The sequence below is a fragment of the Cetorhinus maximus genome, chromosome 7 (assembly GCF_964194155.1).
Source record: "Cetorhinus maximus chromosome 7, sCetMax3.hap1.1, whole genome shotgun sequence".
Taxonomy (NCBI): domain Eukaryota; kingdom Metazoa; phylum Chordata; class Chondrichthyes; order Lamniformes; family Cetorhinidae; genus Cetorhinus; species Cetorhinus maximus.
The window spans coordinates 88682218-88696378 of record NC_135885.1 but is presented as its reverse complement, the minus strand read 5'-3'; the positions used below and the strand labels follow the sequence as shown (position 1 = coordinate 88696378).

The 14161-nt window shown below is 40.3% G+C and overlaps 1 protein-coding gene across 4 annotated transcripts in view; it reads right to left on the bottom strand.

Annotated features, from left to right (window-relative positions):
* The window catches only part of yap1 (Yes1 associated transcriptional regulator), a 156710-nt gene that overhangs the window by 39045 nt on the left and 103504 nt on the right, over positions 1-14161 (bottom strand). For 3 of the 4 annotated variants that reach the window (XM_078545822.1, XM_078545824.1, XM_078545825.1), the window contains exon 3: positions 6142-6255. The exons of the other annotated variant lie outside the window; for it this stretch is intronic. In XM_078545822.1, the coding sequence (XP_078401948.1) occupies positions 6142-6255 (114 nt within the window). The remainder of the gene's footprint in view (positions 1-6141; positions 6256-14161) is intronic. 4 annotated transcript variants of the gene reach the window in all.

Below are 14161 nucleotides of genomic sequence, written 5' to 3'. Positions count from 1 at the left end.
CAGAATTGATATATTAGGAGACTTGGGGAGGCAAATCTCTACATATTGGCTCTAATACCTGCTAGTTCTGAACACAGTGCCTGGATATTTAATGGACCTTTGGCTCATGGCCAATCTCCTGCAATCACTCCTTTTATACCAATAATGCTCCACTCCTTTCAATCGCTTGATTCAACAGACCTATTAAGATGAAGGCTGAACACATTTGCATGTTGCTGCACTGCCCCAGCTTGCCAAAATTGCCCATTTCAACCTTGATTGGCAGCAATGCAGTCAACCGTTTTGTGAAAGCTTTCAACTCCCAGCTAAATGCAACTATTTTTCATGCTTCATTGAGCAGGTGGCCACAACTGAGCTATATTCTGATAAACAGTCGCAGCCTGATCAATACGTCACTCCTAACAGCAGCTCAATTAAGAACAGATGACAAATAACGTGACACCCATTCTCATACTCAGCGCTGCAACTTTAATGCAACACTGTACTGTGTGGCTATAGAAGATAAACAGCATCTTGATTCACCTCATGTGGTGAGTGGCCAGTGTATTGGACAACACTGATCCAACCGAATGGCAGAACAGGCTTGAGGGGCTGAATGGGGCACACCTGTTCCTATGTTCCAACTTCAGTAGAGAGGAGTCAGTTGAAATTTAAAATGCAGTATGAACACTGCAAATTAATTTCCTCTCTTCCATCTATAGTAGAAACACAGGCGTACGTCTGGTACTTCTACTTCCCCTCACCCCACCCCCACTAGGGCTATCTGTACCTTACTCGTCCTGCTTTCTACCCTTAATGTCAACTATTAGCACATTTCTTAGCTAATATCATCACTGTCAACACCTCTTTGTCCTTTTGTCTATGACATCTTTTGGCAATCTCCACCTATCACTGGCCCTCTATCCAGCTCTACCTGTCTCACCCCCCTTTAAACCAGCTTATATTTCACCTCTCTTCTATTTTTCCTTAGTTCTGTTGAAGAGTCATACAGACTTGAAACGTTAACTGTATTCCTCTCCGCAGATGCTGTCAGACCTGCTGAGTTTTTCCAGGTATTTTTATTTTGAATTTCCAGCATCCGCAGTTTTTTGCTTTTTTCCCTTACTTTTATACTACATCCTCGTTGCAAGGCCTCCATTCTTTGGCCTTCCTAATTACTTGGTGTACCTAAATGTTAACATTTTGTGATTTATGAGCAAGGACCTCAGTTCCCTCTGCAATAAAGCATTCCACAGTGCCCCTCCATTTAAAATAGTCTGCTTTTTTATTCTTCCTACCAAAGTGAATAACCTCACATTTTCCCACATTATAATCCATCTGCCAAATTTTTGTCCGCTCAAATTATCTATATCGTTTTGTAGACTGTCTTCCTCACAACTTGCTTTTCCACCTATTTTTGTATCAGCAGCAAATTTGGTTACAATGCACTCTATCCCTTCATCCAAGTCATTAATATAGATTGTAAACAGCTGAGGCACCAGCACCGATCCCTGTGGCGCTCCATTCGTTAGTTTGCCAACCTGAAAATGGCTCATTTATCCCAACTCTGTTTCCTGTTAGTTAACCAGTGCTTTATCCATTCTAATATATCACCTCCAACACCATGATCTCTCATCTTGTGTAATAACCTTTAATGTGGGACCCTATCAAGTGCCTTTTGCAAATCTAAATACACATCTACTGATTCCTCATTGCCCATCCTGCTTGCTACATCCAAAGAACTCGTCAAACAAGATTTCCCATTCATAAAACCATGCTATTCATAGAAATGATTTGGAATTGAGACCAGAAACACCACTAGCAAAGTTTACTATCAAATTTTTTCCTCATTTCCCATTATTAATTCCTAGTCTTCAATCCCCAAGGGACCATCATCTACTTTAGCTACTCTCTTTCCTGTTATACAAATGCAAAGCTCTTACTGGCTATTTTTATATGTCTTGCTAATTTACTCTCCTATTCTAATTACTCTCATTTTAATTCCTCTCTATTATTTTAGACATCCTTTTCTGGTTTCTAAAAGCTTCCCAATCATCTACCCTTCCGCTAATCTTCACATCATTGTACATCTTTTCTTTCAGCTTGATACTATCCTTAACTTCCTTGGTTAGCCACAGATTGTTCTTCCATCTTGTAGATTCTTTCTTTCTCAATGGAATATATTTTTGTTGAGAATTAAGAAAATGTTTCCTTAAATGCCTACCATTGCTCATCTACCATCTTATCTTTTAACCTATTTTCCCAGTCTGCTTTAGCTAACTCTGTTTTCATACATTTATAGATCAGTCAAATCGACAGCACAGTTTTAACCTAGGAATTTTCTGCTCTGTACTGCTGCTCATCATACCATGTGGCACATTTCCTCACTAGACTACAAGGAAAACCTAATTTTTGGATTGTTACAGAATGTTAAATTACAGGACTCCTGAGAGCTGTCCTTATGTACAGGATTCATAGCTTTGTGCTGGAGAGAATGAACCAACATACATGAAATCAATCTGATCCAAAGTTGGTCCGAATACAAAGAAAACATGGAATGCTCAAGACTGATACTCATAGCGTAGTGACAAGAGCCAAAATCTAATGGATATATTTTCTGTAGTACAGAACGTGCTGCCATTTCAGGAAAGTATTTAGATTCACCATCACCGCTTGGGACTTTGCCTCCTGTGTACACATCCCAAAATCTACTTATCATTACTGCTGCCACAAATTGCGTTGTTGCTCTCAGCAATTTATCCACCAATATTCACAGGTCATGTTATACATTTTGGAGGTAATTGCCTTATATCCCCTTTCTTAGTTTCTCAGATCTGTGTTCACCCACATTAATTGCCACTTGTTACTCAAAGTCCTCCCAACTTATGAAGATATATTTGTATTTGGTTTGGTTCGCCATCTCCCTATCATTTGAACCCCGCCACCAAACCACCCTGCCCCAACAACCCCCAACTTAATTTGATATTTGTAAACTTTGTTAATAGTGCTTGTCTCAATTCCAAATCATTTATATGCACTGTGAATAGCAATGACCCCAGGCATCAAAAGCACAATTCTTGTGACCCTTTGCCATGTCAGAGCTCCATTCATGCACATTTTGTTTTTATTGGTTAAGCTAATTTATAGTCAACGATTGAGGTAAGGAAGATGCTAATTTTGCAGCATAAAGTGCACCACCTTCCTGATGAACTGTACAAAAATAAGGTTGAAAGCAAAGCACATCTTTGTGTTAGATTCTTAAACCTGCAGCAGCACCAAGGAAACTGTGTGTGCTCTGAGGTCATGGCATCATTCATAGATTTCTAAGAGAGATTCCACCAAACCATGAAGCAAGACTATTCAGAAAAGCAGGTAACGGTCTAAGTGTCAAGATTCACATAACCAGCAAGTAACCCATCATGGAAGGTAGATACCACATGCTTAACAACATTACGTTGTTACCTTAATACTGACTCCACTTCAGTGCAAGTGGAGCTTGCCAGCTCAGGCCTGTTACTTTAAACAATATTCATTGGAGATGTGGATGAAACTGCGAATGAGCATTCACCTTCATCATCTGATACGTTATGCTATGTATAATGTTTTATTAATGGTGTGGAGCAAATGGTTCACTCATCAACTCAACACTGGAACACTAATTACTCAGTTTTCAAACCTGCCAGAGTAGTCAGCCAGAAGTTCAAAGTATTTTCCTTTTCCCTAAAATTAATAGAAATTACGGCTAACAATTGCAGTGCAGCATTTCTATAGCTATTCCATTTAAATACCACGACATACTCCACTTGCCTACCCTGAACACTTCAGTGATATTGGGGCTTCATATTACATTTTTGAAAATACAGCAGTGCACTACCAGTTACTAAACCAGGAGTACTAAGCTATTATGTTTGTTTCATCACTGGGATTCATAAATAGCAGGCATGAGTATGCAGTTTGTTTCACTTCCATAGCTATAAAATCCAGGAACCTAAAATAAAAGCTAATACAGGTCAATACAGACAACCATGAAACAGGACATTCCCTCACTCTAATTCTTAACCAGAGCAGAACAGTTCTTATTTCTTACTTCACCAAAGATCAGTAAAATACTCCCCCCACCCCTCACGTTTGGGCCTGGAGTTTTGGTGCATTTTTCCAAAAATCATAGAATTTTAAGTGCAATTTGCATTAGTTACAAAAATATTGTGTTGGAAGCAGGTCTCCACTCCCAACCTCCTGCCTAAATTAATCACCATAGGGAGTTTCTGCTAATTGCACTCACCTGCAGGCCTTAAGGGAGGCTTTAAAAATTAAGATGGCATTATTTTTAAGTGCAAGGACACCAAAGGATACTTTCAAGGTTCTGATTCAATTTTTGTTTCAATTTACTAAGAAACTGGCTGCGCGAAAATGGTCTTATATATTCTTTAAAAATGAATTCCAATAATTAAACATTTTTGATGAACAGTCATGACCTGAAATAGTAACAGTTTCTCTAAACGGAAGCTCTCAGACCTGAGTATTTGAAGCATTTTCTGTTTTTATTTCCAATGCTTTAAAAAGATTGCCCAGAGGTGGTAGACTGTGATTAAAATATTTTTTGTGATAAACACATTTTCAGCACTTTTAATCACACTAAGTTATCATTCTCAAAGATATGATGGAAAAAAAAATTTTAAAACAAAAATTATTTTGGCTTCAAACGCTATCCAATTGCACTAGCTCATGGCAGATCTAGCATTTGGCGATTTGCAAACATATTTAAGTGGGAACCAGGGAGGGACGGGGAGTGTGGAGAAAGCTTTTCAAAACAGGCGCAATTTGCAGGGGAATCGCTGCTGCGCCCAAAGTGAAAACTCTATACCTTGATCCCTAAATGTAGTAAAATATGCCAAATAACACCATCAGTTCTGAGCTGGCATATTCAATATGGTGCCCCAAGCTATACTGTGGTTGATAACAATGTTTTAGTTCAGCCAAGTAGAAACAATGGGCAACAAGACAACTAAAAAAAAAAATCACTGCATGCAGTTTGATTAAAAATGATAAAGTAAGTAGTGTTCCCACAGAATCAGGGCACTTGTTTCACCCAATTCTGGCCATTATAAAATACACCTAGTAACCATGGACCAGTTAAAAAGAACCCAGCTATATTAGAAAAACACACTAGTTGTACAAAGTGGGCTCAGGCTGCCAACGAAGGTCAGTAACTTGAAAAAAATGTTTTTGGCTTGCAGAACAAAATAAATGAAAACCACAATATAATGTCCCTGACCTCACATGCAAGAGGGAAACTCTTTCAAGTTCAATACAACTAACAGCTTGTCTCTATTTAGCCTTGTTTTAGATCTAGTCTGCACCAGCACACATGCATCCCCCCTTCGCTTTGCCTTAAGTTACACTTGAGCTCTTTGACTCAAAAGGCCTGGAAGAGATTAAGTGCCCGACCGCAAACAAAGTCCTGGCACACACTTAAGCCTGTCTGGGATACTTTGGCAGTGCTATGCGCAGACTTGCAAGCTGTGGGCCCACACAGGGAAAGCAGGAATAAAAATCTACATGAGCACATCAAGGTGCTATAAACAGTTCCCTAAAGCAAACAGATGCTCTTCAACAGATGTGGAACATTTCTCAGGAAGATATTCTCCCTCCACCATATTCTACCAGAGTCCTTATAGCTATTACCTCTGAAGGTGACGACATGCAATGGAACAGACAGCAACAGTGACTAAGCACTTCAATTTTGCAATCAAAGCAGCCAAACAACTGCCAAGAGTTAAACCTGGTGCATTTATTCATTCACTTGTAATGTTCGTAAACCTACCTAGGGAAGGCGAGACAAATTAGTAAGATGAAAAACACACTGTTGCATTATTACAGGCTTAGTGCTGTGGCAAAGGAAGAGTTAAAGCTACTCTGCAGTTTGGGGCCCATAGTGGTCGTTAGGTCAACACTTGTTAAGCTTCAAAGAGTTTATGTCCTCCCAGCCTGACCTGCTCAGTGATCTGCACACTGTTTTGATTTAGCTCCCGCCAGTCAGAGACTAGCGCAACAAAATACAGCAATCTGCTCAGTTAAAAATTTTCCACAAGGAATACTACAAAGTTTGGCTGGACAGCTAAAAAACAAGTCAAGCATTACCTGCAGCAAAGGCTCACTTACCATAGCGAGGATCAAGCCTTGGGTCCAACCAAGAGGTGGTCTTGTTTTTGTGGTTTATGTAGTAAATCTCCCCATCTGGGGTAATGCCTTGCTCCCAGCCATCGGGAAGTGGGCCTGAACGAAAAGTAAAGGAATTTATGGTGGGCTGCTAAAAGTGAAATATTGCAAGCTCAACAATTACATGGCTACCAGAAAACAATATAAAAAAACCCCCAAAAAAATGAAAGTAAATTTGTTTTGACATAAAAAACAAAACAAAGAAACCAACTCTTGCTAAATAAATCTTTTAACTTGTGTTTTTTGCAAAGATCTTGCCTGCAACAGTACAGGGCAAATCGCTAGAGCATAATCTTGCTGGAATTAATTCATATATAGTTTTGAGACTTGCAATATTCTATTCAGATGCAGCCAGTAAATGAGCCCAATGGACTGGACATAACTAAGATTCAAATATTCCCCATGTATTCAGCAAAGGGAGGTTGAGGGTAAGAAATATAACTACATTAGGAAACGAGTAGTTATTAAACGGGGTAGAAAATTGATGGCTGTAAGACCTTAGTGTCAAATGTTAACCTTTTAATAAGCACAATACAATAGGGTATTCTGCTAGCTTGGCAAAGATGTCCCCTCCCATTTGATTCACCCACGTGGGGAATTCTCTGATAAGGTGCCAACTGGTGGACTTGTCGTAACTTGGGAAGTAGGGCTGGTGGGGAGGAGAAAAGAGAACCCACAAAGGAATTGTTCACCCATAACTGTTCTAGTCAGTTAGGTGCCTGCTAACCCATAAATTGAGAGGGTGGGCAATTGAAGTAGGTGAGAGAGCAAGGCAGGGGGTGGTGGTGGGGTGGGGTGGAAGGTGGTTTGAAGTTTTTTTCTCTTCTTTAGAAAACCTTCATCAGAAATTGGTTATAGCTTTATTTTTGTCAAGCATAATAATGCTACTGGTACTAGAAAATTCACAGCTCAGAATTTTTAAGCTAAGCTCTTGTGTACTTTGCTGAGCAGTTAATGTCACCAGGTATGCAAATTTTGCTGTAAAATGCTTCCATTCTTAATACTGTCATAATAGTCAAGTGACACATATGTTATTAGCTTGACTATGTATGAGAAGCAATTGTTTGAGCAAACAGCACTCAAACAAATAAAAACGTTGTAATTAGCCCTCCACCAAAGCACCTAAAAATGACATGCAAGAATACAGGATTGTTCTGCCAAAAAGGTTGGTTAGTTTATCCAGATGAGTTGTGCAAAATCAGAAAGTTACCACAATTCAATCACTAGCCTGCACCAAACTGGATGATTGCAAAGTGGCAATAAAGGTCTATAATTGATCTGTGCCCCTGGGTAAGGGAGGGAGAGTATGAATGTCCACCCAATGACTCCTACTTGAAGTATGGATGTATAGAAAAAAATTCAAATTCAATATAGTTAGGATATCCCATTGGACCTGCCAATTTCACAGAATCACAGAATTGTTACAGTGTAGATGGCTATTTGGCCCATCATGTCTGCACCGGCTCTCTGAAAATTTTAACTTAGTGCCAATCTCCTGCCTTTTCCCCATAACCCTGTTTCTATTTAAATAATGTGCAATCATCCAATGACCTCTTGAAGGCCTCGATTGAACCTGCCTCCACCACATTTCCAGGCAGTGCATTCTAAACCCTAACTACTTGCTATGTGAAAAAGCTTTTTCTCACCTTGCATTTGCTTCTTTTGCAAAACACTAAAACTGTGCCCTCTGGTTCTCAATCCATTTATGAGCAGGAACAGTTTCTCCCTATCTACTCTGTCCAGACCCCTCATGATTTTGAAAACTTCTATCAAGTCTCCTCTTAGCCTTTTCTCCAAGGAAAACAGTCCCAACTTCTCCAATCTTTCCTCATAACTGAAGTGTCTCATCCCTGGAACCATTCTCGTAAACCCCATTTCCACTCTCTCCAATGTGTTCACATCCTTCCTACAGTATGGCACCCAGAACCGTACATATTACTCTGGCTGAGGTCTAACCAGTGTCTTATATAAGGTTATCATAACCTCCCTGCTCTTGTACTCTATGCCCCTATTAATGAAGCCTGGAATATTGTATGCTTTAGATACAACTCTACCTGCCCTGCCACCTTTAATGTACATATACACCCAGGTCTCTCTGCTCCTGCACACCCTTTAAAATAGTATGCTTTAGTCTATACTGTCTCTCCATGTTTTTTGTACCAAAGTGTATCACCTCACACTTCTCCACACTGAACTTCATCTGCCACCTATCTGCCCACAGTACCAATGTGTCAATGTCCTTTTGAAGTTCTACACTATCCTCCTCACAGTTCACAATTCTCCCAAGTTTTGTCATCTGCAAACTTTGAAATTGTCCCTTGCACACCGAAAAATACCCATTAACCATTACGCTGTTTTCTATCTCTCAGCCAATTTTGTATCCATGTTGCTACTGTCCTTTTTATTCCATGACCTATAGCTTTCCTCATGCATTAATAAGTAACAAAACATGAGGGCATCTAGTGTCATAAGAACAAGGAAGAATTGGGGAAGATGTAAATATCTCTAAATTTGGAAGTAACAGAACACACATCACACACACTAGCGGGGTTAGGGTTTCTTACCATTCATGGAATACTAGCCCCAGAAAGTGAATGGAATTATATCAAACACACACATCCACGAGTCAGTCTGAGTCAATTTCTGTGTAACAGATTCTAGCGGGTCACTTCAGTAGCTCAGTCTAAATTACTCCTGGAGAAAAACTATTCTAACAGTCCAGGCACCAAGGAGCAGATCGTCTGCAAATTGCAGTTCAAATGCTGTAAACATGGAACAACCAGTGACTAGTTCCACTGGCATGATCATATTGGAATCATGTGTTGCTCAGTGACACAGAGTTTAATTGAAATGAAGTTCCACAATAGTCAGTGAGAAAAGGGAAGCTAGAAATTTAAAATTGTCAGTGAACCTTTATATAGCTATTTCTGGCCAAAAATAAAGAGAGCACCAGAAACAGTGAAATTGGTATTATCATAGCACTTCAGGTATGCCTTCCTTTTGCCCCAGAGGATTCCACCCCAACACACCCTCACCCTCGGCCACTGTGGCTGATAGAGTCCTCGACCATGTCCAATCTATTTCACACACCACCTCTCATCCCTTCCCCTCTCTCCCAGAACTACAACAGGGCTTCCCCCACCTGCCACCTTGTCCTTACCTTCCACTCCCCCAGCCTCCATATTCAACCATGTTTTGCCATCCTCAGTGTGATGCCATATCTTCCCCCCCTCCCCCTTTCAGCATTGTGAAGGGACGTTTCCCCTCTGTGACACCCTGATCTACTCCTCAGGTCACCCTCAACAACTCCCCGCTTTCCTATGGTACCTTTCCATGCAAAGCCCACCCTTTTACCTACTGCCCTCTCACTGTTCAAAGCCCAAAACACTCCTAGGTGAAACAGCGATTTATTCAGAACCACAGAACCATAGAAAAGCCATTCAGCCCATCATGTCTGAGCCGGCCATAAAAAAAAGAGAAAAAAGCAGCTAGCTGCTCATTTTAATCCCACTTTCCAGCACCCTGGCCCATAGCCTTGCAGGTTACAGCACTTCAGATGCATATCCAGGTACCTTTTAAATGAGCATTTCAGACTCAACCACCAGTTTAGACAGTGAATTCCAAATGCCCACCACCCTCTGGGTGAAAAGGTTTTTCCTCATGTCTCCTCTAATCCTTCTACCAATCACCTTTAATCTATGCCCTCTGGTAACTGACCCTTCAGCTAGGAGAAACAGGTCTTTCCTGTCTACCCTATCTAGTCCCCTTGATTTTGTACACCTCAATTAGAACAGAGGAGGCTGAGGGGTGACCTAAGGAAAACAACTCTAGCCTATCCAATTGTTCTTCATAGCTACAATTTTCAAGCCCTGGCAACATTCTTGTAAATCTCCTCTGCACTCTCTCCAGAATAATTGTCCTTCCATAATGTGGTGACCAGAACCATACACATAAACAGTTCCAGCATTACATCCCTGCTTTTGTATTCAATATCTCATCCAATAAAGGAAAGCATTCCATATGCTTTCTTTACCACCTTATCCACCTGTCCTGCTACTTTCAGAGACCCTTGGACATGCACTCCAATGTGTCTCACTTCCTCTACCCCTCTCGATATCCTCCCATTGAGTATTCCCTAGCTTTTTTTGCCCTTTGCAAATTACCTCACTTCTCCGGATCGAATTCCATTTGCACTTTTCTGCCCACTCAACCAGACCATTCTTATAATTCTGGAGACGAGTTATCCTCTTCACTATCAACTATACGGCCAGTTTTTGTGTCACCTGCAAATTTCCTAATCATGCCTCCCACATTTCAGTACAAATCATTAACATATATGGCAAACAACAAGGGCCCCAATACTGAGCCCTGTGGAGCTTCACTGGATGCAACTCTCCACTTGCAAAAACATTCATCAAATCATTACCTTTTGCTTCCTGTCACTGAGTCAATTTTGGATCCAACACACCACCTTCTCCTATATCCTATGGGATCTCACTTTTCTGACCAATCTGCCATATGGGACCTTGTCAAATGCTTTACTAAAATCCATGTAGACAACATCCACTGCACTATCCTCATCGATCCTCCTTGTTACTTCTTAAAAAAAAAATTAAATTAGTAAGACACTATCTTCCCCTAACAAAACCACGCTGACTAGCCCTGATCAATCCATACCTTTCTAAGTGACAGTATATCCCATCTCTCAGAACGGATTCCAATAATTTGCCCACCACTGAAGTCCGACTGACCGACCTATAATTTTCTGACCTCACCCTCGCACCCTTTTTAAATAATGGTACATGTGCAGACCTCCAATCCTCTGGTACCTTGCCTGTATCTAGTGAGGATTGGAAAACTATCCTCAGAACATCTGCTATTTCCTACCTGGCTTCCTTTAACAGCCTGGGTTACAACCCATCCGGCCCTGGTGATTTATCCACCTTCAAGGATGCCAGTGCCTCCAGTATTTCCTCTCTCATTATGCTTATTGTATCTAATATTTCGCACTCTTCCTCTTTAACTAGAATGTCTGCATCATCCCTCTCCTTAGTGAAGACAGAGATGAAGTACTCATTGAGAATCCTGCCCACATCTTCAGCTTCAACACACAAGTTAGCATGTACACCTCTAACAGGACCTACCCTTTCCTTTGTTATCCTACCTGTACTTTCAATCTAATCTAGTGTATTCACACTTCTTTACATAGGGGAGACCAAATGCAGACTGGATGACCACTTTGTGGAACATCTTTTTTTCAGTGTGCAAGCCTAACCCAGAGTTTACAATCACCTGTCATTTAATTTTCCACCTTGCTCCCACTCTGACCTCTATCTTTGGCCTGCTGCAATGTTCCAATGTAGTGCAATGCAAGCTTGAGGAACAGCATCCCATCTTTCGACTGGGCATTTACAGGCCTCTAGATTCACATGAGTTCAACAATTCTAGATAGTCACTTCTACCCCCATTTTGTTTCATTTGGCTTTGCTAAGTTTGGCTTTTTTCCCCTCTCGTTTTTCTTATTTTCTATACTTTGCATTCAGGCAGTAGCCATTCAGGGTCCTGCTACTCACACCTCCTCTAGCCACATCTTTTGTATTTTTGCTTGTCCCATTAACATCCACTTTCACCTTGCATAATTAAATTTTTTTGCCATTTAATATATCCTGCCCTCTACCAAAACAATGATTTTCCCTTTTATTCTTCTCACCACCATCCTTCACCTACTCATAGGGTATTATATTTCTAACTTCTATCAGTTCTGATGAAAGGTCACATATCTGAAACATTAACTCTCTTTCTCTCTCCACAGATGCTGCCGGAGCAACTGAGCATTTTCAGTATTTTGTTTTTATTTCAGATTTTCAGCATCCATAGCATTTTGCTTTTGTATTAAATGTAAATTGCTAATGGTTATTGCTTTTTGGTTGATAAGCGACTGCCTGTTTTAAACAGTGGGAATGGATATACACAGATACATACCTATAGATACATATATATCTATACATTTACACATATACAAGGCTTTTTACTTAAAACCATCAGCCTACATAATGAGGACTGGATGTATATGTTACTGTAAGGCTCACAATTAAACGAGTTATATTCTCACCCTATGCCCACATGTACACTTTGCAACAGAATCCACTGGACAGCAATAAGGAGCAATACAGATTTGTCCATCCTAACCAAGCGGAGTGAAGACAGTTTGAACTCTATTACTGTCAGTCAGCTCATCCTCTGCTGAGCTGCTCATTGGATAAACTTGTTAGGGCTACAGGGATAGCTACAAGTTCTTAATTTCTAGATATAAAAACCTCACCTCCAAGTGACCCACTCTTCAGATGCTTCATGAAACACAACATTCTGAATCTGGCCCATAAGAGTTGTAAAAACAACAGCCCATGGTCAATCTCAATTTTCTTGTCTAACCAGTGAGGAACTAACCTATTTCTTCCTATCAGCAGGGAGTTGAGGTCCTGTAAGGAATACAATGAGCATAAACTTATAGCCTGCTGCCCTGCAAAAACCATCATATGCACAATGTGGATAGAAAGCAACAGCCCAGATAAGCTATGTAGAAACATGGGTTCACTTCATGCCAGGTTTTATAAACACCACCATGCTGCATCTCAACTCAAAATGTGCCATTAAACCTTTTTTTAAAATCTGGCTAGACAATCTTTCCTGTACAGAAATCTTAAACTCTCAATTCTTCAAGCTAATATCTAATATTCCATTGCTGAAGGATTACTTTCAATTAAATGATGCCTCAAATTGAAGTGGAGGCACAGATAATTATTAGGCACTAACACATGATATTCTCTAAAAATGGGAATGCATTAGAAATACATTGTCAACATATTTCGTTATGCTCATTTGTATCTTTGAAAAAATATATAAACAATTGCTATGACCCCCTTTCCAATTATCTCCCAATCTCTCAAAGGCAGTGAACCATCTTGGAGTATGACAGACTTCACACACCTTACCCAAATGGTTATTCTCCTTGCATGAGCTTAAACGGTAAGAATCAGCAAGCTATTGGGCTTTAGTGGACATTGATCGCCTTCTGTACTGTGTGGTTCTATCAGCTCATCATGTCCACATCAGGTCTTCAAAAGACCCATCCAATTAGGCCCACTTCCCATTCTTTCCCCAGTGCCCTGTAAATTTTGCCTTTTCAAGTATGTATCCCTTTTGAAAGCTACTATTGATCAGTTCCCACAGGTAGTGTATTCCAGGTCTCATCAGCTCATTGCGTAAACCAATCTTATTACCCATGGGGTTTTATGCCAATTATCTTGGACTGTTTTCACCTGCCAGTGGAAGCATCAAGCATCCATACATTTAGAGATCACTGGACAGCAATGAAGAGTGTTGCTCTGACAAAGATCAACTAATTCATTATGCATTAGAGGTGTTATTTAGTCGGTATGGTTCAGTGGGGGGATTGCATGCTGTTTTGGAAATTTCATTACAGGAAGAATATTAGAGCTTTGGAAAGATCCGAGAGTGTGCTATCAAAGCAGCCCTCACCAACCCTGTGCAAAATTGTCTTTAAACAGCCCCCCCTCCCCCCCACACACACCAACAACTGGGACCGAAAAGTTGGGTGGGGGTGTGGATGAGGGAGAAAGAGAAATCAAGCAAAGGATTTCAACATTAGACAAACTCTTCAGATGATCGATATATGACTACTACTATTTGTTGATTGATGATCAATGTGGTGTGGACATACAATTAGCTCAAGAATTAAGGGATATATTAGAATGAATTCTTTATGCTTTCAGATCATGGAATGCAGATCTGGAGGGGTCAACAGGGAATAGAATATAACATTTTTAAAAATAAATTAGTAAGTACTTGATAAAGAATGAAAAAAGGCAATGCTGGAATACACAGATCATCAGAAAGCATTTGTGAAACGATAAACAGTTAACATTTCAGGTTGACGACCTTT